The 24,240-nt window shown below is 32.5% G+C and overlaps 2 protein-coding genes across 2 annotated transcripts; both read right to left on the bottom strand.

Annotated features, from left to right (window-relative positions):
• Window positions 1-6,417: 6,417 nt before the first annotated feature.
• Window positions 6,418-7,179, bottom strand: LOC124369511. Its single transcript, XM_046827527.1, has one exon. The coding sequence runs from the start codon at window positions 7,177-7,179 to the stop codon at window positions 6,418-6,420; it is 762 nt and encodes a 253-aa protein (XP_046683483.1).
• Window positions 7,180-7,857: 678 nt separating this feature from the next.
• LOC124369510 lies at window positions 7,858-8,745 on the bottom strand. The gene has a single exon (XM_046827526.1). The coding sequence runs from the start codon at window positions 8,743-8,745 to the stop codon at window positions 7,858-7,860; it is 888 nt and encodes a 295-aa protein (XP_046683482.1).
• Between the last annotated feature and the right edge of the window lie 15,495 nt (window positions 8,746-24,240).

The following is a 24,240-nucleotide window of genomic DNA, read 5'->3' as shown; positions in this document are numbered from 1 at the left end:
ACACTTACCAAAAATTACCGAAACTACCCATTCTATAATCAAAGGCACTGCTAACATTTTAAATTCCTTTTTCGCAAATTTGGGGCAGGAGTTGGCGGATAAAATTAGTGCGGGCGGGGAGCCGATGATGAGTGACGCTGACTGTACGTTTACTTTTAACACTGTTACTGGCAAAGACTTCTTACGGCACGTGACTGCACTGGTGGGGGGGGGGGGCTCAGCGCTCGGTTTTGATGATGTCTCTGCTGACATTCTCAAATCAAACATCCAGCTCTTTACTAAACCCTTACACCATTAGATAAATTTAAGTATTTTATCAGGTATCTTTCCTGGACATTTAAAACTAGCTAAGGTGTTACCATTGAACAAATCTAATGAGTTTACTAATAAAACAATTTCAGGCCAATCTCTATACTTAGTGTAGTTTCCAAAGTATTAGGACGTATAGTTAAGAAATAATTTTGTATCTTACCTTAATAAAAACAATATCTTATGTAATTGTCAGTACGGTTTCAGAAGGGATACAAATGTTAATGATGTGCTATTAGATATCATCAAACAATATACATTTTTGCATTTCAAATGGAAAACATTCCATGCTGGTTTTTCTCGATGTCAAAAAAGAATTTGCCTCAGTCAGTAGAGACAAGCTGGTAACTAAAGCTATATCTGGTAACTATAGCCTAAAGCTATTGGAGCCTATGGTAGCATCCTTGAATGGTTCTAGAGCTACCTCACAGACAGATACAATCTGTGTCTGTCTGGGGGATGTCTAGTGATCCATTGCCAGTAAATTTCGTAATTATTCAGGGAAGCACCCTCCGATCAATTTTGTTTTTATTTTATATCAATAGCGTTGAAAAGTTTTGCTGAAGGCACAGTAATATTTTAAAATGGAAATAACTGGTTGGAAGTACAAAGGATATGCTCATAATTTCTTCAATGGACATTTTTTATCAGTGTTTAAAAATCAAATCAGTCAGTAGCTATTGCAATTAGTCATTTCCAGAGGTCTTTATCACTGCAGGGTATAAAGGACCTGTGACACTTGATCAGACTCACAGGCACTGACTGGACTGACACTGCCACTGCCCCCCCCCCCCACTCATACCTTACTCTTCTCCAAACGTTTTTCCGCGTCATACATTTCTTTCTTTTTGTTGCTAGTGTTTATTAATGTTGCCACTACATTTTTCTTACTATCATTGTTTGTTTCTATTTCAAGGTGAACCAAAGAGCCGTTATATAAATAGCACTTTTATTAATGTTTTTTTCGCTCATTCCGGCATTTTATGATTTTATGACTAAGACGGATGGAAACAACTGGCCTACGCACAGACAGACTGCTTATTTAGGCTTTTCCTACAGATTATTATTTTTATATAATTGCATTTATAAAAAAGTAAGGTGTTTATAGATTATCCATTATACTAAGCTTTATATATTTATAATAGTTTAACAATGTATTTTGTATACGTTTTGGCTGGAATAAACTTATTAAACAAACAAAGGTAACAAAGTCTCAGTAATATTTTATTTTTCTATTTGTATTTTTATATTGCACGTTTTCAAGAAATAATTAGAACGCAAGTGCTTTTAGCCATCAACAACAGGGATAGCCTCACTTCAGGGAAAAGGTGCACCCTCCGCCACTTCCAGTCTCAACTAAAGTTAGTGATGTTTACGTCAAATTATTCGCTTTAAATTATTTTTATATTTCTTTGACACAGTCCACTACTCTTAAATATTTCACGTAATCTTTGGCTTCGAGCCGGATAGTTGAAAATATATTTTTTAACTTAGTCAGCTTTTTAGGCATTAAATTGTGTAAATTGAACATTTACTTGTGTGCTTTTTTAAACATTTACTTTTGAACTGAACTATAAAGTGATAAAAGGTTATTTATTACCGAACCAAAATTAATACTAAATTCAGTGTGATAATGTTCTTTTGCCAAAAATATTACTGAGCATTTTCTACTTGCACGTGATGTTTCAACTTACAATTTTATATCATATGTTTTATATCATTTATGTTTATATCAATATCGTGATTCTACTTGAAATCTTACTAGTAGACGCATTTGAACCAAACCTTGCTCAAATTAAGTGAGCACTTCCAGTTTCTAGAACCTCCCATCCACCTTTTATTTGCTTTGTCATTACAACTGCACTGATAACCGTCATCGCCTTAAAAATTTAAATAGTGCCTATTAGATAGTTCTTTGCCTTGTACCTACAATGTTTCCTCAATCACCTTTGAACTTTAAGAACAATTCTTTGCTTCACATCCACTGTCAAAATTAAATACGCCACCTTTAAACTACTTTATTTTACGCCAATCAAATACATTATCATATTTTAATTTCCCACTGAAAGAAAAAAGTTATTATTTTACCAAATGACAATAGTAACTCTGAGTCAAATTTTATTCTGGTACTAAAAATAAAAATAAATCAGAAGGAAGATTAAACTACATTTCATTTGAAACAATATACAGCGTTTATTGTGTTAAAAAATAAAACTACACTTATAATTAGTGCTGCTTATACCAAAACTGTGTGCTTAAAGATGTTTTGAGAAGAAACTTTTTTGTAATTTAAGAATATTTTCTCAACTAAAAATAAAATGAATTATTTTCAAAATGTGGTTTACTACTTTTTTTCGGTAAGCTTTGAATTATATAGTCTCCTCTGTATAGTATTGCATGGCAAGTTGCGGCTTTAGCAGCCTCGGAAACCACCTCTGCACCCTCTGTGAAATTACCTATACTGAATATACCTACTTTCAATGGCCAACAAGAAAACTGGGTTGCATTTCACACTTTGTTTGGAAATACTATAAATAAAATGAAAGTATCTCTAACGTTAAGAAAGTTAATTCACCTACTGTCTTGCCCGTCTAATGAAACTCTAGATATTATGAAATCTTTGCCGCTTACCAATGCTTATTATTTTATAGTTTGGCAGACCATTTCGAAACGTTACAATAATTCAACATTTCTCATCTAAAACAAAAAAATCATATTATACATTACACAATATTACAATGTAACAGCACAACAACATGTTGTTGTTATTGTTGTTGTATTACAATGGATTATTTCTATTGTTACATGTTAACGTATATATACTAGTAGAATACATACAAGCAAAATATATACAAGCAAAATATATACAAGCAAAATATACAAGCAAAATGTACTAGATTTGCTTGAAACTAACGCCCCTTCGTTAAAAAAGACGCGTGCTTTTTTCAACTCTTACAATAAAAACGCTCAAACCTTCAAAGCGTTAGGCCGAGATATATAAAAAAGAGTCTGTTTCTCACTTTGCACATTATAAAAAGTTTGACCAAGAAATTATATATATAAATTTAAGCACTCACGAGAAATCTCAAAAGAAATCCCTTATATAGACGAGCTTATTAAGACCTTGAGACGAAATGTGATCGCTTATAGGAGACTAATCTTATTGATGTGTTGCCAACAATCTTTATCAAAAATTATATATTTTAAGAAATTAAGTATTCCTCAAACTAAACTAAGCTCTAAAAATACAATAAGGTGTCTATGTTATCTTGTAATCAGCCACATGGGTGTACCTATTGTTCCTGTACAGCTCATAATATTTATCGCTGGCTTGCATTTTATAATATGTAAGTTCAAAGTACATAAATGTATATAAAAAACCTATGCTTTAACTGCTTTGGTAAACGCAAGTTCCAACGCAACTGTAGTGTTTGTAGCAAGCGCCGCCACAGCATGCTACATAACACTACATATACGCCACCTCCGCCCGGCCGCTATGACACTGTACCTAGAAATAGTTCGGCTATCTCTCAAAAAACCCCTACAGGAAATGGTAATGCCGCAATTAATTCTACAACAAATAATAACTTTAATTTTATTGGAATCTCTCAAGGCCAAACCACACTGATATACTTGCAACTGCCCTAGTACTGTTGTCATCCCTTGAGGGACACACTGCAGTAGCCCGCGCTGTACTTGATAGCGCATCTCAAACCTCATTTACTTCCGAAGCTTGTGCTAACTACTGTAAATCAGCCGCTCTCAAGCCGGAAATAATTTTATTATTGTTATCTCAACCTCATAAGTGAAAACCAATTGATCGCAATCTTCACTCTTAGTAGAGTTATTTCTGAATAAAATCACTATTAATTTATCAAAAGCTCTTATCTGACTTGATACAAAATCATAACTCAAACCCTTGTTCTCGCTGACCCAAACTTTGACACGCCTGGCCCTACTGATGTATTGATAAGAGAAGATTTATTATTGTGCGTTGTTTGCAAGGTACTCCTGCTTCTCTTGTTACATACATTCTCTCTACATCAGCACAGTTTTGGAACAAGTTTAATCAGGTCCGCTCCCACTCTCACAAATCAACAAACAAACAATGTGCTAGTTAGACTACTGACTGTAAATGACATTGAGATTCATGAGCCAATTAAAAACTTTTGGAAAGTAGAGGAACCACCTAACACTATAGAATTATCTTTGGTGCGAGGCGCACTTCTTATCTACACATCTCCGCTCAGATAAAGGCCATGTATGTGGCCTTCCCTTTACCTCTGACCCAAGTACATCGGCTATTCTTCAAAACACGCTTTAAAAGTGTGTTTTTTTTCGTAGAGAGAAAAATTGCTAGTCAACCTCAAACAAAAAAATGTACAATGTTTTCAGGAATTATTACTTGAAAAGTGGACATATGCTTATACAAATTATCTAATAACTTAGTATAGTTTTCATATACAATTATAGTGGAATTAAAATTAGGTTTTATAAACTGAAAAACATACATAGATTATACACACTACAGCAACATAATTCCACCTTTCGCTACTGAACATTGTATTTCCTACATGTTGATGCAATCAATTATTTTGACAACTTATTTTCTACAATCAAAGAAACAGCATATAAATTATATCTCATTAACTCCTAAACGATAATTATTTCATATTTCTATCGGTTTGTCTTATTCGATAAAGTCAAAATCTTCTTAAAGTACAGTTTAAACACAAACTAATTGTACACTATCTATAACAATTTAAACCACCATTACTATACCATATACTACATAACTTATAATTAGATGCTTTGTTAACTGATCATTAATATTGTTTTAAACATTTCAGCTAGTTTATGTTTGTGTGATAACAAGAGATTTAAGATATATAGATATTCAAAGGGACTTTCATCTTTATTATAGGCACTACGCATATAAATAATCTATAAAAAGATTATTGCAATGATTTACGAAAAATACTGTACGTAATAAGAAGAATTACGTCGATGTTTCTTTTATCGTAATATAATTCACATCACAGTACCATATGATGCTTCCCGTTGGAGGCTGCCTGAAATCTGTTCTTAAGTAACAAGCCAGGGAATTTTACAGAGAAAGGGGGTTGTACCTATGAGAATTACTCAGTTGTGCTAGGAAGAATACAACTAAATTTTTTAGGTTTAGGACAACGTCTCTATTGGGACTCATGAGTAATATAGCGCCTTGGAGTAGCGAGGAGAAATGAGATACGGCACCTATATTTAATCTGAACCATTCAATTATTGCTTATAGTTTTCAAACAATCAAGAGGTTTTAAAACATAATATTATAAAAATAAGTTATCTGATTTCTCAAACACACCTTTAAAATAAATACAGAAAGATTTGTTTAGGTAACCCAAATCCAAGTTCTAAATACACTAATGAAGTACTGTATTAATGATTACCTGAATTTTTATTAGTTGTGTGTCAGACGAACGTAATATTGGAAAATACTGTTATATTATCTTTTCAAACGGTCGTAGGGATATAGTTTTGCTATGATCTGTTTTAAAGGTAAAATCCTCTTCAACTGATTTATTTCTGAAAAGAATATACACTGTATATGCTCATTTATATTCTGAATTGTATACGTGAAGATAAGAGTATTTTGAAATTGGTAAATTATGTTTGAAAATAATAAAATGGAGACTTTATACCTAAAATGAGCTCCTTCAATACCAGGAAAAACTGGGAAATGATTTAATGACTCGTATAAATTTAAATTAATGATTCAATCAATTTCTTAACTAAGAAACAAATTACTTATTATTTTTAATGGCTCAGATTAAAAAAAAGGATTGAAATTGCTATAAACAAAATTTTTCTTTAGTAAAATATCCAAACAGAAACGTTGTTTAAATAAATTAAAGTTTTCTTAGGGGAAAAGGCATGGTTTTCTATGATAACGGGGGCATTTCCAATGATCGATGTAAAGCGAGTCCGTGCTATGACTGTAATCCATGATATCATATTTATAATCTATTCTGTCGGACCAAAGGGAGTCTGGTAGTGGTGTACTCTTCCTCTCCGTGCCATGACTTTAATCCGAGATGTCATCTTGATAATCTATTCTGTCGATGTAAAGTCTGGTAGTGGTGTACTCTTCCGCTCCGTTTCATCACTGTAATCCATGATTTCATGTTGATGATCAGTTCTGTCAATGTAAAGCGAGTCCGGTAGTGGTGTACTCTTTCTCTCCGGTTCATGACTGTAATCCATGGTTTCCTGTGGATATTCTGTTCTGTCCATGTAAAGCGAGTCTGGTAGTGGTGTACTCTTTCTCTCTGGTTCATGACTGTAATCCATGGTTTCCTGTGGATATTCTGTTCTGTCCATGTAAAGCGAGTCTGGTAGTAGTGTACTCTTTCTCTCTGGTTCATGACTGTAATCCATGGTTTCATGTTGATGATCTGTTCTGTCGATGTAAAGCGAGTCCGGTAGTGGTGTACTCTTCCTTTCCGGTTCATAACTGTAATCCATGGTTTCCTGTAGATATTCTGTTCTGTCGATGTAAATCGAGTCTGGTAGTGGTGTACTCTTTCTCTCCGGTTCATGACTGTAATCCATGGTTTCCTGTGGATATTCTGTTCTGTCGATGTAAATCGAGTCTGGTAGTGGTGTACTCTTCCTCTCCGGTTCATGACTGTAATCCATGGTTTCCTGTGGATATTCTGTTCTGTCCATGTAAAGCGAGTCTGGTAGTGGTGTACTCTTTCTCTCTGGTTCATGACTGTAATCTATGGTTTCCTGTGGATATTCTGTTCTGTCCATGTAAAGCGAGTCTGGTAGTAGTGTACTCTTTCTCTCTGGTTTATGACTGTAATCCATGGTTTCATGTTGATGATCTGTTCTGTCGATGTAAAGCGAGTCCGGTAGTGGTGTACTCTTCCTTTCCGGTTAATGACTGTAATCCATGGTTTCCTGTGGATATTCTGTTTTGTCGATGTAAAGCGAGTCTGGTAGTGGTGTACTCTTCCTTTCCGGTTAATGACTGTAATCCATGGTTTCCTGTGTATATTCTGTTTTGTCGATGTAAAGCGAATCTGGTAGTGGTGTACTCTTCCTTTCCGGTTCATAACTGTAATACATGGTTTCCTGTAGATATTCTGTTCTGTCGATGTAAATCGAGTCTGGTAGTGGTGTACTCTTTCTCTCCGGTTCATGACTGTAATCCATGGTTTCCTGTGGATATTCTGTTCTGTCGATGTAAATCGAGTCTGGTAGTGGTGTACTCTTCCTCTCCGGTTCATGACTGTAATCCATGGTTTCCTGTGGATATTCTGTTCTGTCCATGTAAAGCGAGTCTGGTAGTGGTGTACTCTTTCTCTCTGGTTCATGACTGTAATCTATGGTTTCCTGTGGATATTCTGTTCTGTCCATGTAAAGCGAGTCTGGTAGTAGTGTACTCTTTCTCTCTGGTTTATGACTGTAATCCATGGTTTCATGTTGATGATCTGTTCTGTCGATGTAAAGCGAGTCCGGTAGTGGTGTACTCTTCCTTTCCGGTTAATGACTGTAATCCATGGTTTCCTGTGGATATTCTGTTTTGTCGATGTAAAGCGAGTCTGGTAGTGGTGTACTCTTCCTTTCCGGTTCATAACTGTAATCCATGGTTTCCTGTGGATATTCTGTTCTGTGGATGTAAATCGAGTCTGGTAGTGGTGTACTCTTTCTCTCTGGTTCATGACTGTAATCCATGGTTTCCTGTGGATATTCTGTTCTGTCGATGTAAATCGAGTCTGGTAGTGGTGTAATTTTCCTCTCCGGTTCATGACTGTAATCCATGGTTTCCTGTGGATATTCTGTTCTGTCGATGTAAAGTGAGTCTAGTAGTGGTGTACTCTTCCTCTCCGGTTCATGACTGTAATCCATGGTTTCCTGTGGATATTCTGTTCTGTCGATGTAAAGCAAGTCTGGTAGTGGTGTACTCTTTCTCTCTGGTTCATGACTGTAATCCATGGTTTCCTGTGGATATTCTGTTCTGTCGATGTAAATCGAGTCTGGTAGTGGTGTAATTTTCCTCTCCGGTTCATGACTGTAATCCATGGTTTCCTGTGGATATTCTGTTCTGTCGATGTAAAGTGAGTCTAGTAGTGGTGTACTCTTCCTCTCCGGTTCATGACTGTAATCCATGGTTTCCTGTGGATATTCTGTTCTGTCGATGTAAAGCAAGTCTGGTAGTGGTGTACTCTTTCTCTCTGGTTCATGACTGTAATCCATGGTTTCCTGTGGATATTCTGTTCTGTCCATGTAAAGCGAGTCTGGTAGTGGTGTACTCTTCCTCTCCGGTTCATTACTGTAATCCATGATTTCATGTTGATGATCTGTTCTGTCGATGTAAAGTGAGTCCGGTATTAGTGTACTCTTTCTCTCGGTTTCATGGCTGTAATCCATGATATCATATAGATTTCATTCTGCAATCAATTAATCCTTTATTTTGTAAAGTATCATGTACAAGACATAGATGTATAATGATATCAATAAATAAAATACCTTAACTTCCAATCTTTACATAAAACTAAACAACAACTAAAACACCAAAACAAACATTACATTTTAAACTCAATTTTAAGTATATTAAAAGGAAATAAAGTTGAGGCTTAGGGAGGGAAATTTGGAATTACTGTGAAATTCCATCTTAAACTAATTTTGTACTTTTGTCGCTTTCCTTATACGGTGAACGCCCATGCAAGTTGTATTACTGCACATTGTGGAGAACCTATTACAGCTACAGCTAACGAAAAATTATAGTCCAATCACCACATATCACATTTATGTACTTCTTCTTCATTAGATAATAATGTTTTCAAAGCTCTCTAGAAGATCTAAAACATAGTTTTAAGGAGCACCATACAAACAAACTAGTAAATATTCCCAATGGTTTTTGCGTTTGGGCAATTTAAAATTTCAATTTAAAGTATAATACATTCTAAGTAATGTTCATTACAAAACTGTCCAGCAAGCTTAGAATTTACAATAACCTACAACCTTAATTAATGCATGTGTTATGACATTATTATACATTATACATGTTATAAATGATTAATGAATGTCTATACACAAACCAGAGTTTAGACAATAATTATATATATATATATATATATATATATATATATATATATATATATATATATATATATATATAATGATATATATGATATATTATATATATATATATATATAATATATCATATATATATATAATATATTATATATATACAAGCAAAGATAGGTATGAAAAGTAGTTCATTTTTCTCGTGCGGCAAATGCTCCGTGATACAAAGAACATCTGGAGTCTGCCTCCAGGAGAAGCAAAATTACTCCACCTTATATCGAGCAGTTTGGATATTAAGGTCATAGATACTAGACGAGTTTTATACTTAAACTGAACAATCCAGGTTTAAGTTTTGGCGTTTATCACAAACAAACTCACTTTCAGTAATTAGAGGAAGTATAGAGAGGAGAATCAAGGCAGGCCTAAATGGGAAGCCTCAGTTCACATGAAATAAAGGATATATAAAAGTTGATTGAATTTTGTATCTAATAACACTTTTTATTAGATAAAATCTTGTTTTCCAAACAATAGTCAAGTTATTTCGTTATGGAGACTGTTCTTTTCAAATTAACTTTAATGCTTGAATTGGTTATGTTCATATATCTCTGTACTTTTCATGAAACTCGAACACAGGAAAAAATAATTCTGTCTTCCTCGGGTTAATCATTGCCTGACAGGATAGTAGCGGCAAAATATGTAATGTAACAAGTGGCCAGTGTAGTACTTTACTTTTAAAAAGTTTTGAAGTACATATAATATTCATATTAACTTGCTTTTAATAGCAACTTTACGATTAGAAACTTGAGATTTTTTAAATAATTTACTTTACTTCAAACAACACAAAAGCATAAAATTATCTAACTTAACGTTTTGACCCAGCATATTGCTTATACATTACTTTGAAACGGCCCTGTTATATCGTTGTCAGTGTTTTCGTTTCTGATGAAAAGGAATTTAACACTTCATATTAAAACACACATTTTAATGGAAAACTCTGTTCACAAACTTCTTTAGTATATATTTTGATATTTCAATTAAATTATGGGCTGTTTTCAACTTATGATTGTCTGATCAGCAATGTTTTATTGCTCAGCTTAATCTATAGTCACTAGACTTTTTTGAAAGAAATAAGTGACAATTTTTCACTGATACTACGCGAGCTTATCAACTTATCAAAATTTTTTATTTAATATTTTACCTCAGCTATTTTATCAGTAGTTACGCAACTAAATTTAAAAGTATAATACGTTTTACTAATACACTACTTTCACAGTATTATTGGTATAAGAATTTTTAAATACAAATTTATAAAATTGGTTTTAGAAATATTAAGTACCATTCTGTTAGTATCACACAATCTTTTGATCACGTTAATAGCCAATAGTCGCTAAGTTTAGTCCAGATAGGTTTCCCGTTGTTTACCTGTATATCTAATTCTAATTTTATTACAGATGTTGGCCCAGAACATGATAAAAGAAAATCTGTAGTATTTTCTTCTGGGAATTTTACTGTTTAAGTATATCGTTATTAATTAAAATTCCACAATCCTCATGCAAGAAATTTTTAATAAGCAATTTATCAAGAAACATTGGTAATTGGCTATAGAATATAGGCCTTACTTTTACTCTGAAAAAGAGTTTGACGGAAGCTCTGGTAATTTTAAGTAACAATTTCTAATTGATAATTCTTTAAAATAATATCTTACTATAAGGTTATCATAAGTATTTTCCTACAATTTGAACCATATAAGCATTGTATTGATTTCACAGTAAAGTTTTTATTCGGAAAGACAGTCCCATTATACATTAATTTTTCCAAATACAGTGTTGGTTCATTAAAAACAACTTTTCAATGTGGGGATAAAGGAATATAAGTTTTTATTCTAGCTCAAACGTATCGATTACAATTGAACAGTAGAAGGCATAGGTTATAGTACACGGAACACTTTTGTATTTTACACCATTGGCTTAAAAAGTAGTTGTCATACTCCTGGAAATATTCTAGTTGAATTGAATCTGTTATGAGCTTTGTAATATAATTGCTGTCAGTCAGATATTTGTACACCAAAAGTTAACTATTGTAGGAAGCATTACATTAGACGAGGAGCTATTTTTTTAATATGCATTATTAAATAACAACTTGAGTAACAGTGACTGTTTCGTTACCAATGGCTGTGACTATGGAGAAGTAAACCCTAATTGGTTTATGTTAAAAGTTTTTAAATACAAATGTTGAATAAGTAGCATTGCCACCCTAGAGGTTGCGAGATGAAGAGGTTGCGTATGGGACAAGAAATAAGACAAACAATTACGTTTGCTTGGTTGGTATGTTTTTGCCTAAAATCACTTACGAATATCAATCATGTAAGACAAAGGTAATAATGTGTCATTAAATCAGGATCATCATAATCTACGTTCACTATTAAATTGTCTTCATTCAGTTATAACTTTTCTTTGTTCTCGTAATCTTTTCAGGATATCCTTGTTTTAAAAATGCAACATTATCTTTCAGTTCAGTATTTTAAAAATATTATAATTCTCTGTTTAATTTTGATGATCGTGCTAATAGGCTTTTAGGAATTGATTTGTACACATATTATGGTAACCGTGTTAGTCTAAATAATGAAACTGTTCGTAAATGTTACACTCTTTTCTTATGTTTAAACAATCTTCTTCGGTGTACATACATCAATATCCAGAAACCTCATTGAGTTTACGGACATGTACCATGTAAATTTTAATTTGTTTGATTTTCATAAATATTGGAGTTAGATACAGTTACATCAATGATTGCAAACATTAAAATTCTTAAAACATAATAGGGTATTTCTTTGATATTTGCAATACAGTTCCTGTATAAAGAAATAGGAAAGTCTTTTTGACAAATTCTCTAGGTGCATACATAGTTTTGAGGTGTATGATGTTAATATTGGTAGTGGTATTTCATTTTGGGGGGTTTACGTAATACGGAAAATACTGGTGTTTGAGGATTTAAGTGTGTTTTTTTATTATCAAGTAGATCTTTGGGCAATTCTATTTGATAAAGTTTTTTTCGCAAATTTAGTTATATAATCATAACATTATCACCAAAATATACCCTTTTTTGGTCTGTATCCCTAAGAAATATAAGGTTCTACAAGTTGAATGTTTAATAAAAAGTAATTTTTAGATCTGGCACTAATCCAGAACGCATTGCAGATGATTAACTGTTTCAACGAATTTAAGAAGCTCAATAAGAAGTGGCTAAACAATTGCTGTTAATAGCTAAATTAAAAACTTATTCATGATATTAACATATAAATTTAATTATTTAAAACACTTATTTATCATAAACCATAGTAATACTTATGCCGTACAGTAAATACACTAAAGGTACACGAAATAAATTCTTAGATACATCTAAGCCAAATGCATGCACTCAAAGTGGAATAAAACTAATATCCGCAAAACTGATTGTTTTATGCGCAACTAAAAATAGTTCATGCCGTATTTAAATTAATCCAATTTATTCACTTTCAAATTTTCAAGTACATCTGAGCTCTCATGATTCTATACAAACTAGAAAAGTTTAATAATCTTACATTTTGTAGGACTCAAGCAAAATTGCTGTAAAATGTTGTATGTTATCTTAAAGCTCCCCGTGGGAACACTCCCACACCACAGCAAATTCTAATTACTAATCATTGATAGATATCTGCTGTTCTGAGTACAGATACATAACCTATTGATATGTTTTAGCACTAAATTACTCGTAATTAGTCCCTGTTACTCCTTTGCTAGGGGTTTATCACACTATTGTGCCCTTCTGTCGCTCTTAATGTCAATGTTTTTACACGTGAAATTTGAAAAGTACTCTTTCTGTAATTATTACGAGTAGAAGTTTGAGGGGGAGGGGGTTTGGTCCCCTATTCTTGTGATTTGAACCCTGCAAGGCTGGAATAGTAATACATTTCAACAGGCAGAGAGGTATGTATGAAATACTAAATTAATGGACAGCCTTAAACAGCAGATTACAAACATTTCAATTGTTACTTGATTTTCCGCATCTATTTGCTTAGTTCTAATATAAACTGAAGTAAATTATAAATTTTTAATTTTAAGGTGAGTTTCAGGAAAAATCTAAATTGCTTTCCATATAAGTTTGGCAGAAATCCATTTCTATCAAGTTTTCATTTAAAAAGTAATTTCAAAAGCATTCCAATCTCAAAATTTTATATGCATAAAAAATTGCAAATCCGTAAATATTTATAGAATTGTTTTAGAATTATTATTATTATTATTTTATTTATAGAATTATTTATAGTGCAATTTGGATAGTTTTATTTATAAGGGTTTTTAAAGGGAGACATTGATTTATCCCTGTTTCAGCAATTGTGGGGATACGCTAAAAACTTGAAAAAATTGTAGAGATTTTTCCATGTAGTATAATCATAGCATATCACAGTTACATTTTACAGTATATTTTCAAACATAGTAGGAATGTTTTTGAAGAAAAGTTCTCCTTTGTAAACTAAGCACATAATCTTATTAAAAACTCATATTTCTTAAAGAAAAAGTCTTTATTTAAACGCTCCCAATTAGTTGGTAACAACAAATTCACATTGGACAAAGTCCTTTCGTGGCACATTTTTTCTAAACTGGTTAAAATTATAGAGTACAAAAAAATTACAAACAATTTGTAATCGTAAGACTATCTACCTTTATACAGTTAAATAACTACGAAAGAAGAAAACAACTTGAATAAAATGTGTATTTATTATATAAACATAGAACAGGGGAACGTCACTTGCCTTATATTGCATTTGATAAAAGTTGAATTAATATTTGATCTGCTCCAAATATTATATTGTGATTTATTTATTACCGGAATAAATAGATCACTGAATCTTTTAAACGCTATTGGTTTATTTGCGGGCATTAATGTGTTAAACATCATTAATTATGATGATGAGAACTGATATATAATTTGTATTAATACATGAACGTATTGAAGTTCTGCATTGCATTCTTAATGTAGACTTTTTCCAATAGGTTGCGGAGTTAATGTAATAACCTGATATTATGCTCTAAACTCGAATGAAAGAAAGACGCCCACACCACTTTATCCATTGCCTCGGAAATAATCATTAGTAATGAATTTCAACTTCAACAGAAATATTAAAAGGTCTGTGCTGGAAGTATGGACAAACTCAAAATACCTTCCTAAATACGATTAGCTTCCAATATCGTTTACATGATCATTAACACAAGTCTAGGAGTAAACTCTTTGCCACCGAGCAGAGTATAAAGTACTTGCTCCTTTAGAATCAAATAGGAGAGTTCAGATGTTATCCTAATCCTAAAATTCTATTTTTTGGGGTCTCAATTATTACTGGAAGTTTATAAACTCAAATTAATGCTGAAAACTACGAAATTCCTACTTTTAGATTAGGATTCGTTTTTAACATAGGGCTAAAGTTTAAAACGGCGTTATAAATTTGTATCAAATCCATATAATTTTACTATATAAATGGAGCCTTGGATATGCAGATCCCAGTTAGCATGCCGTCTTAAATGATAAAACTATACTTTATATCTAATTTGATAACTGTTATTAATATTTTTAATTCCATTGTTTTGAGTTCTTTATTTCCTTCACAGTGTAATAAAAACAATGGCTCTTTATTGTTTTGTACCACTATAATATATAGCGATATGAATTGTTCAAAAAATCATTCATGTTCTGAGCATCATTAACAACTATAATGAGATCTATCATTGATCGAGTAAATGTTATTCAGAAATCTATACTCAAGGCAGCTATAAATGAACCTAAACGTTTTCCATCAAATCAGTTGTTCATAGAATCAGATATTCTCACGATCCGTCAGTGATATATTAGGAATGTGATGGTCTACACCTATAGGCACAGGGAGGCGGTACTCGGTCGAACCACTCACAGGTACCCCACCAGGGCCGCTGTGGGGGGTGGCGTGCGGGCTCCTGTCATCGAGATGACTGTGAACCTGAAGAACGTATACTACGGGGCGAGTACATTGTACAGGCGCTTGCCTCCAGTGATAAGGGACCTGCGGGTCGAACCAACCGGTCTGTTCAAACGACTAATTACTACCTGGGTGCAGATGGTCGGCTCTGATAACGCTGAGTCTCTCCTCACTCCCACTTACCGTTATTAACTACATTTACTATAACTACTTTCAGTTGCTTTGCCGTCGTGTCAGCATATACAACATGTTCAACCGCTTGCTTGGATATATTTTTTTCGTACCTTTTTTATTTTATTTTGTGGGACTGATTGTGTGAGCTGAATTTTGCTTATTGTATGAATTTATAAAAAGTCTGTTCTATTAAAATTGTTTTAAATAAGAGCTCGCCGTCACGCACTTGCCTCGGCCCATGTGACGGTATTTTCGTAATAATAACCTTGAAATTGTAGTTATTGTATATTTGTAAATAAAGAGTAATTTGATTTGATTTGATCTGGCTAATAAACAAAAAAAGTAAACTACTGAAGAGCAGTCTTAGGGACATTCTATTTTTGTATTATTATTTATTTTAATATGTTATTTCACGAAAAAAACCTATAATATAAGCTATAGGTACACCTACAGCACCTACATACACCTACTATCAAATATTCATATTGTACTCTCAGCAGTTTTTTCTCTCAACCTGGTTGTCACATAACTACCCAAAGTTTCTACGTCAAATGTCTGTAACTTCTTGTGGCCTGCTAAAAATATATTTTAATGTTTTAGATTGTTTTATTAAATTTATCTTATTAATATCGAACATAGTGATACAATAATAGTTTGTTTTTTATTTCAAACCGAATTTACTTGAGCATGTTAAAAACAGGTTAAACAAGAATAATCATATATATAAGGTAAGGTATATATATATATATATATATATATATTAAAGGTTTCGATTTCATAATTTAATATCAGTCCTATTTTAACTTGAACACAATATCCAAATACTTATTCAGTTGTTATCAGATCGCCGATGAGTTCGGACCTCTTATCTACGACTCATCGATTACAACAGGATGAGACATGTCAAGCTGAGGTTATTATCTGCTGTTCTAGTTTTCTTTTATTTGTGCCGATTATTTCTAAATGTAAGATAGGTTTGAAAAGTGCAATACCAATTTCGTTGTTCCAACGCAAACTTTAACGAAGAGCAAGCATAGGTCATGGAAGTGTGACAAATGTGTGGAGGAAACTGCTTCGGTTTTATCGGTTTGTAGCAACGACGATGCCGATATAAAAAATACATCACTGAACTTCTTCAGTCCCTCAGAAAGACATTAACAAGAACACAGACGAAAAAATCAACACGGTTTCAGAATCTGTCAATTGTTTATCAGTAGAGACTTGCATTCTTGTGTGTTCGAGCTGCAAAATTCTCAGCAGAAGTTTGAAGCCCGCTGCAATGCTTTAGAACAAATAAAAAGCAAGGTTAAATGGGGACGTTCGAAACTTATCGAGATCGTCGGAATGCTGAGTAGACATGAAGAGCATATATACTTTTTTCTACAAAAGTCGCTCGCACCATCAATCTCCGCTTCAGAAAAGAGGATTTCTCTATCGCTCACCGGCTGCGTCTCTTGTCCAAAAAGTACATCATCCATCCGCCATTAATTGCGTAGTTCATCTCTAGGAAGGTGACAGAAGAATGGTTGAGTACTGCAAGTAGAACGAAGAACATCAACGACTCTGCCACCGACCCAGCGCTGATTAACAGCCCAGTGTTTACCATCGAGCACTTAACGAGAGATCAGTTTCGCCGGGTTTTCAACGGAAAGATTCTCGTCAAGGTGTCTGATGGTGCCGATACGGAAAGAATTACTTCTCTTGTTGATCTTGACAAGTTTGATACCAGTAAATAACTCTATTCTGACACAAGGCATAAATTTTGGTTATGTTCTTGTTAATTTAAATATCTGGCATATAAAATTGTTATTCTATTTATTGTTATTAGCATCGCTTTTATTTAGTTAAAGAATTAATTGTTTATTTTGACGATAATACGCCTCTAGATAATACAGAGTATATTTTATGTTATTATTCGTTCAATAATAAAGACTTAATTTAATTTATTTTTATTTAACCGAGTGTGCGTATATGGACACCACGTCCATTTCTCCGTTTATATTAGAAAATCTTTATTTTTATTCAATCGTATTTGTTTGGTGTTACAATAGTTGTGAAAATAGCATATAATTACAATTATGTTAATTTAATTTAATGTTTACCTTAAAAATAAATTAATCCTATATGAAAATCACAAATAACTTAACATACATTAATCAATGTGTATAGGATTTCAAAAAATGTGTTTCAGTTTTTTGCTATTTCATTTAATAAGTCTATACGTCTTGTACACATACTAACAGCGCTGTTGATAAAAATTTACCACCAAATATTACTTTTTTAGATTTTACTTAAATTTAGATAACCGTAACTATTTTTTCATATAATTTAATAGCAATATAATTATTATGATAAGAATATGTTTTAAGTCTTCCTAAATGTTGTTTTAATCCAGTGAAATGTTATGTCATAAAATAAACCATGGTCTATCAATATCTTCACTCGTAATCTAGTCATTCAAGATTATAAAAATGTCTTTGCCTTTATTATTAATGATTATTTCAAATTTATCTCACTTAATTACTTTCTGTATCTAGTTGACTATTTTTAGTAACATATGTAAAACATTGCATTTTAGTCAAATCAAATTTGATCTTTATGAACTACATTTAAACCATTACACTATATACTTACCAATCAAATATATAACTTTAAAGAAAATTTGCTTTCTGGCAATACTTATTATTTTTTATTCAGATAATTAATAGCTGAAATATCGCAAACACAAATGTGGGAAGAACCGAATATTTTATTCCCGCATCCACCGTAATATGCAATACGAGGCCCCGAGATCTTATGCGTTATTGTAATATTTTTTTTATATAAGAAAGGCTTTTGGTTGTATCGAAAGGAATAAGTTATTTCTAAAACTGGAGTCCATTGGAGTCCATGGTAATGCGCTTTCTTGGTTCACAAGCTACCTCACAAATAGGCTGCAGACCGTGTCTGTCTGTGGGACTGAGAGTGATGCGCTTCCTGTTGGCTGGGGGGGGGGGGGGTTGTTCAGGGCAGTACGTTGGGCCCATTTTACATTCAAACAATTAAGTGAAATTATAAACGAAAAATAAATTAAACTTGCCTATTTTGCCTACGCCCAAAGATTGTTTTCATTTGGAGTAATAGTCTGGGGTGGAGCATAAAAAACACTTTTGCAGCCACTGTAGATGGATCAGAACGCAATCTTAAAAGCCGGTTACAAAAAAAGTAGGAGATATCCTACTGAAACCTTATATCAATAAACCGCTTTTATATCAATCCGTAAAATCGTGTGTGTGTGTGTGTGTGTGTGTGTGTGTGTGTGTGTGTCGCGCCACACATGTTCGTGTGATTTAATATTTAACAACGACAACCACAAATTACAATCCATCCAAAATTTCATGGAAGTGACTCGAACCTATGCAGAGTCCTTCTGCCCATGTAAGCTTACTTCCTCGATCACTAAATGTTTTTATTAATATTTCTAAAATGAATTCAGCTTCTCAAAATAATTTTACTGCAAACATAATTGAATATACAATTAGTTATGTAAATTGATTACATCATTGTATATTATTAACCAAGCTTATAATATTACTACTTAATTTGCATTTTTGTTTAAGGTGATTGAATGTTAGTCCAGTTTTAAAACACTGTTTGCATGTATTAAATTTTTAAATAAATTATGAATCAATCAACTGAATTCTCTACCAATTTATTGAGTGATATTAAAGATTATTTCGTATTAGTTTCTGTAACAACTTGTATTGAAACGTTTGTAGATCCAATACAGCATTTACAGTTAGAACCGGTCAAAGGAGATAGTGAAGTTGTTATGAATTAGTTATTGAAACAATTATACATAAAACACTCGTTATTATATTAACAGTAAGCTAGTCTCGTTCTCGTTTGATAATTGGGAATATATATATATATATATATATATATATATATATATATATATATATATATATATATATATTATTCATTTGCTTTATTAACAAGTCTTTATTAAAATATGGACAAAGCAACTGATATAAACAAAGTTGATCATGGACAGAAATAGAAATAAAGTTGATCTTTATTTCTAGGGTACGTCAGGATTGTCGTAGGCATTTCGTGTTTGGACTTAATTTTCATAAAATAAAATGCAAAATTTAAAAGTTACAAGAACATTGACCTAAAATTGTACATTACCGTTGGAATATAAATATGTTTTTACGTGTTTAAAATATATTTATTAGTTATTATACAATTGAAAATATAACAATTTATTTGGGTTTTATTCGAATATAATGTCTACGAAAATTTACCCATTTGGAATAGAAACATGACGCATGAGTTAAAATGACATTTTAAGTTAATATTCCTTAAAATGTTCTTATAAGAACAAAATCAGAGCAGCAACTTAGCCAAAGAATATTGGCAAAGGAGACATATAGGAACATATCCATTGGTCTATCATGAACACTATGAAATCATACATCACTCAATGAGCGGTAGAAATTATCAAATTAGTAGACAAATATTTATAAATTCTATTTCTATTTGGGAGTGCCGATGGCCGAGTGGTCTAAGTCGTTGGACTTTGGGTCTGAGTTAGAGATAGCGCAGGTTCAAATCCTATCTGTGACCGTTGCACTTTTTATCAGTACAATCAGCCTCTTACTGTATCGACTCTCCCCTTTATTCTGTTTGATAAGATCCTCGCACAGGCCAGTGGCCCATGAGGACGGACAGAATAAGGCTTAAAAGGGGATCGGCCTCTCCTTAAAAAAAAAAAAATCATAAGTGTAATTTATCACAAACACTATCATTGAATTCATTTACGTTTGGGAACAGATCAACACCAACGAACAGTCGAATAGCGAGGCTTTAATATATTTTATGCGGTATAAACAGTTTTTTTAATTTTTTGTAAAAAAAAAGAAATACATCCTTCTATATTCGAATCAAAATGACTTAGAGTATGGATGTAAAAACATTATTAAAATAAAATATAAAGGTATAATGGTAAATAAGGGTTATTCGTAATTTTAAGGGTATATTCTTTAGTATAGGCTTTAATATAAAAACAATCATGAATAGATATACAATTTTTATTCATGCAACTGCATTGAAAACTATATTGTAAGGCAGGATTATTCCCAATCAATAATCACATTATTAATATAAATTACCATAAATGCACAACAAAAACGCCTTTAAATTATTGTACACAAAGGAAATATACTTCAAACTATGATGTTTAAACGTGGAATGTTTTTATAAATTGTTTGATATTATATAAAACGGCAATTATCATTCATTTTCTTCTTTGTTATTAACGAAATACAAATCAAATTTAAATAACTCTGAATGTTCTAATTCTTTAAATAAACAAAATTATAATTATAATATATATTCTTTAATTTCAAGTCACTTACCAAGTAGAAGCTAGAAGTTTATCACCTGTTACGAAGAAGCGGTACTGGCTCGTATGATTAGCTGTTCATGCATAATCTTAACCTATTGTTATACGAATTATATCGAAGGCATCCAATGGAACAGTGATTGCGTTCAATTTTACTGTCTCTGTTAATGACTAAAAATAAATTATCGTGAATAACTCATAGACGAGTTGACACAGAAAGTCACTCTCTCGCACGTTTACAATAGAACATTATCGAAATATAAGAATTCTTGTAGGTTGTAAAACTTGAGTGGTGTATTACGAAAATGCTCTTCTTATTTCAGAATTAGGGAAAGTTGAATAGAGGAGTCTTGTAAACATTCATTTAACTATATTAGCCAATATAAATTAAATATATCCTGCATAAATCCAAACAAGTTTAGGCTTTATTTAATATGCGAGTAAAGTTAATTATATTAATATATACTTAGTTATATATAGTTTTTAATAAATAAGAAGATTATTAAAATATAGAAATATCAATTATGATCCTTTGTTAATATTTCCATTATGGTGAAACAACAGCGTTGTCTTCCATGTGTGTAGTATAGCCCGGCTAGTACGAAACCCCATACCAGAAAATGCTCTTCCACTTCATATTTAATCCAGGTCATTAATACATTAAGGACTCAAGCAATAAAAACACAAATAAGGGGAAATAAGATCATTCAAATTCCAATAATCAGAATATTTACCCTAGTAACTACAACATACATTCCCAGGGGAGTTCATTCCTCTGTCGGTTAGACAATCTTTCACATTTTTAAACTGGCCAACCGTACTAAAGTGCACGTTGTAATATACGAGCTCTATACCATACGTGTACTATACTATATGGCAAAAACTAGTGTTAGACTACCAACCCTTTCACTACACACCTGGGGAGGTAATAATTACTAAGGATTACCAACGTAACTTTTAAAATGCCGTTTTATAGGGAAAAACAACCAACGACTAAGCATTTGATCGATAATAAAAAGTGACATATGCCAAAAATGTAATCCTCATTAATTGACAGTAAACTATACTTTTGGCCAAAGGTAAAACATGTACTCCAGGCCAAAAATACAATTCTGATCTATTGGCCATCTTTCCACAATTTTGAAATTAGCCATAATTATATAAGAGCACGTTTTAAAATATAATAAACTAAACTGTGGGAAACCAGTTTGAGAACTGAGAAGTAAAGAGAAATACTTCTGGGGAAACATACATTACTATCTTATTGAAAAGTTCTAGAAATCTGTTTCCTTGACAAATGTTTACAAATATGCACTGCTGCCAAACATACCATTCTAATCCATTGGAAAATATCCCACATTTACAAACTATACTCTTGGTCAACATTACGAATGTCTAATCATGGCCAACCATAAAATTATAATCCATTGGACAATCTTCAAAAAATCTTAAAATTTGCTGAACTAACACCAGAGCAGATCGTAAGATATACCGAACTAAATTTTGTAAAAACAGTTTAAGAACGCGTTCCCTTTCCGATACACCACATGGGGAGGAGAGGCTCACCTGATTAGCCTAATGATTCTTTTGAAATATCTTTTATGAGGAGAAACAACCAACGGCTTAGAATTTGACCAATAATATAACGTGACACATGCATAAATCATAATACCCACCTAATTGCACAGAAAACTATTTTGGCTAAATGTAAAAGATTGCTACTTAGGCCAAAGATACAATTGTTGCCTATTGGACAATCTTCGACAATTTTGAAATTGGCCAAACTTACAGCAGAGCACGTTGTAAAATATACGATACTTAACTGTAATAAACCTGAAAAAACTCCCCATCGCCCAAACAAGAAAAAGCAGACACTTTTGTTAAAAATAGCAATACTGACGAGATACAAATCTGTTCTATAGGCCAAATTTATAGGTATGCATTGCTAGCCATGCTTACAAATCAGATCCATTGGACAATCTTATAAAATTATTATATTGGCCAATCTTACAGTATAGCACGTTGTAAAATATAAAAAAACAAAACGGTTAGAAACCAATTTGAGAACTAAGAAGTAAAAAGTACAGTTTTGGCAAAACATAACTAACTTATTGGAAAGTCGTAGAAATTGATTCTACTAATAAGAGGTTACAAACATGCACTGCTGCCCAAACATACCATTCTAATATATATGAAAGAGTCCCACATTTTCAAACCTGTACTCTTAGCCAACATTACGATTATATATAACTTTGACTTAAAGTACAAATTTGTACAATTTTCAAATAACTCACTAATTTATATCTCCAATTAAGTGAGTTTGTCCTACCCATAAGTGTAGTGAGGAGTGAGGAAGAATGGTGTACTCAATCTGTTTTTGCTAATGTAGTTTGGTTTATTTTAAACTAATTCCTACTGTAAATTCGGTCAGTGTCACATGTAGAAGACTAGAAAATGGATGTTTGAACACAATTTCACTTTTGTAACTTTTGCCAAGAGTATAGTTTTCTAAAATTGTAGAACATATTATAATTGTATTTTGAACGGTGAACTCAATGGTGAATGGTTTATCAAAATATATTTTTGTATATCTTTGTACAATAAGATCTGCTGTAAGTTTGGCTAGTTTAAAAAATATGGAAGACCAAACAATCGTTCAGGATTGAATTTTTAGCCAGGAGTTGCACTTGTTAACTTCGGCCAGGGTACAATTTCCTAAAAACGACCAATAAAGTCTGTATCGTTCCTTTCCAAAAAGGCCGTGTTGTCCTCTCAAACTGGTTTTTCACAATGTATTTTGGTATATTTTACAATGTTCATTGCTGTATGTTTGACTTATTAAAAATATGTGTAAGACTGTCATATGGATCATAAATGTACGTTTAGCCAAAAGTACACATTTATAACTTTGGCCAAGAGTAGATTTTTGTGCAGTTGTCCCATTAGTTAGTATTACATTCTTTTTAATTACAATCCCCCCCCCCAGTGTGTAGTGGTTTGAGAACGTTGTTTCCAAACTGGGTTTTACTTTATTAAATGTATATTGGTGTATGTTTATATGTTGTAAGTTTGGCCAGTTAAAAAATTATTAGAGATGTATTTTTGGCAGAGATTGCACTTTTGTAATTTTGGCCAAGAGTACAATTTCGTTCAATTTAAGAATATGCCAGTATTGCTTTTTTAACATTAATGCCAGTCTGTCTCTCCAGACGAAAAGAGGAGGAGAATAGTGTTCTCAAACTGGTCTTTAACGATGTACTTTGTCCTAATTTACAGTGTTCTCTTATA

The sequence above is a fragment of the Homalodisca vitripennis genome, chromosome X (genome assembly GCF_021130785.1).
Source record: "Homalodisca vitripennis isolate AUS2020 chromosome X, UT_GWSS_2.1, whole genome shotgun sequence".
NCBI classification, from domain to species: domain Eukaryota; kingdom Metazoa; phylum Arthropoda; class Insecta; order Hemiptera; family Cicadellidae; genus Homalodisca; species Homalodisca vitripennis.
This window is presented reverse-complemented; position numbering and strand designations above follow the sequence as displayed.

Excerpts from the sequence above, each read along its gene's own strand:
- LOC124369511 (XM_046827527.1), bottom strand. The coding sequence starts at position 7,179 with ATGGATTACAGTCATAAACCAGAGAGAAAGAGTACACTACTACCAGAC.
- LOC124369510 (XM_046827526.1), bottom strand. The coding sequence starts at position 8,745 with ATGGATTACAGCCATGAAACCGAGAGAAAGAGTACACTAATACCGGAC.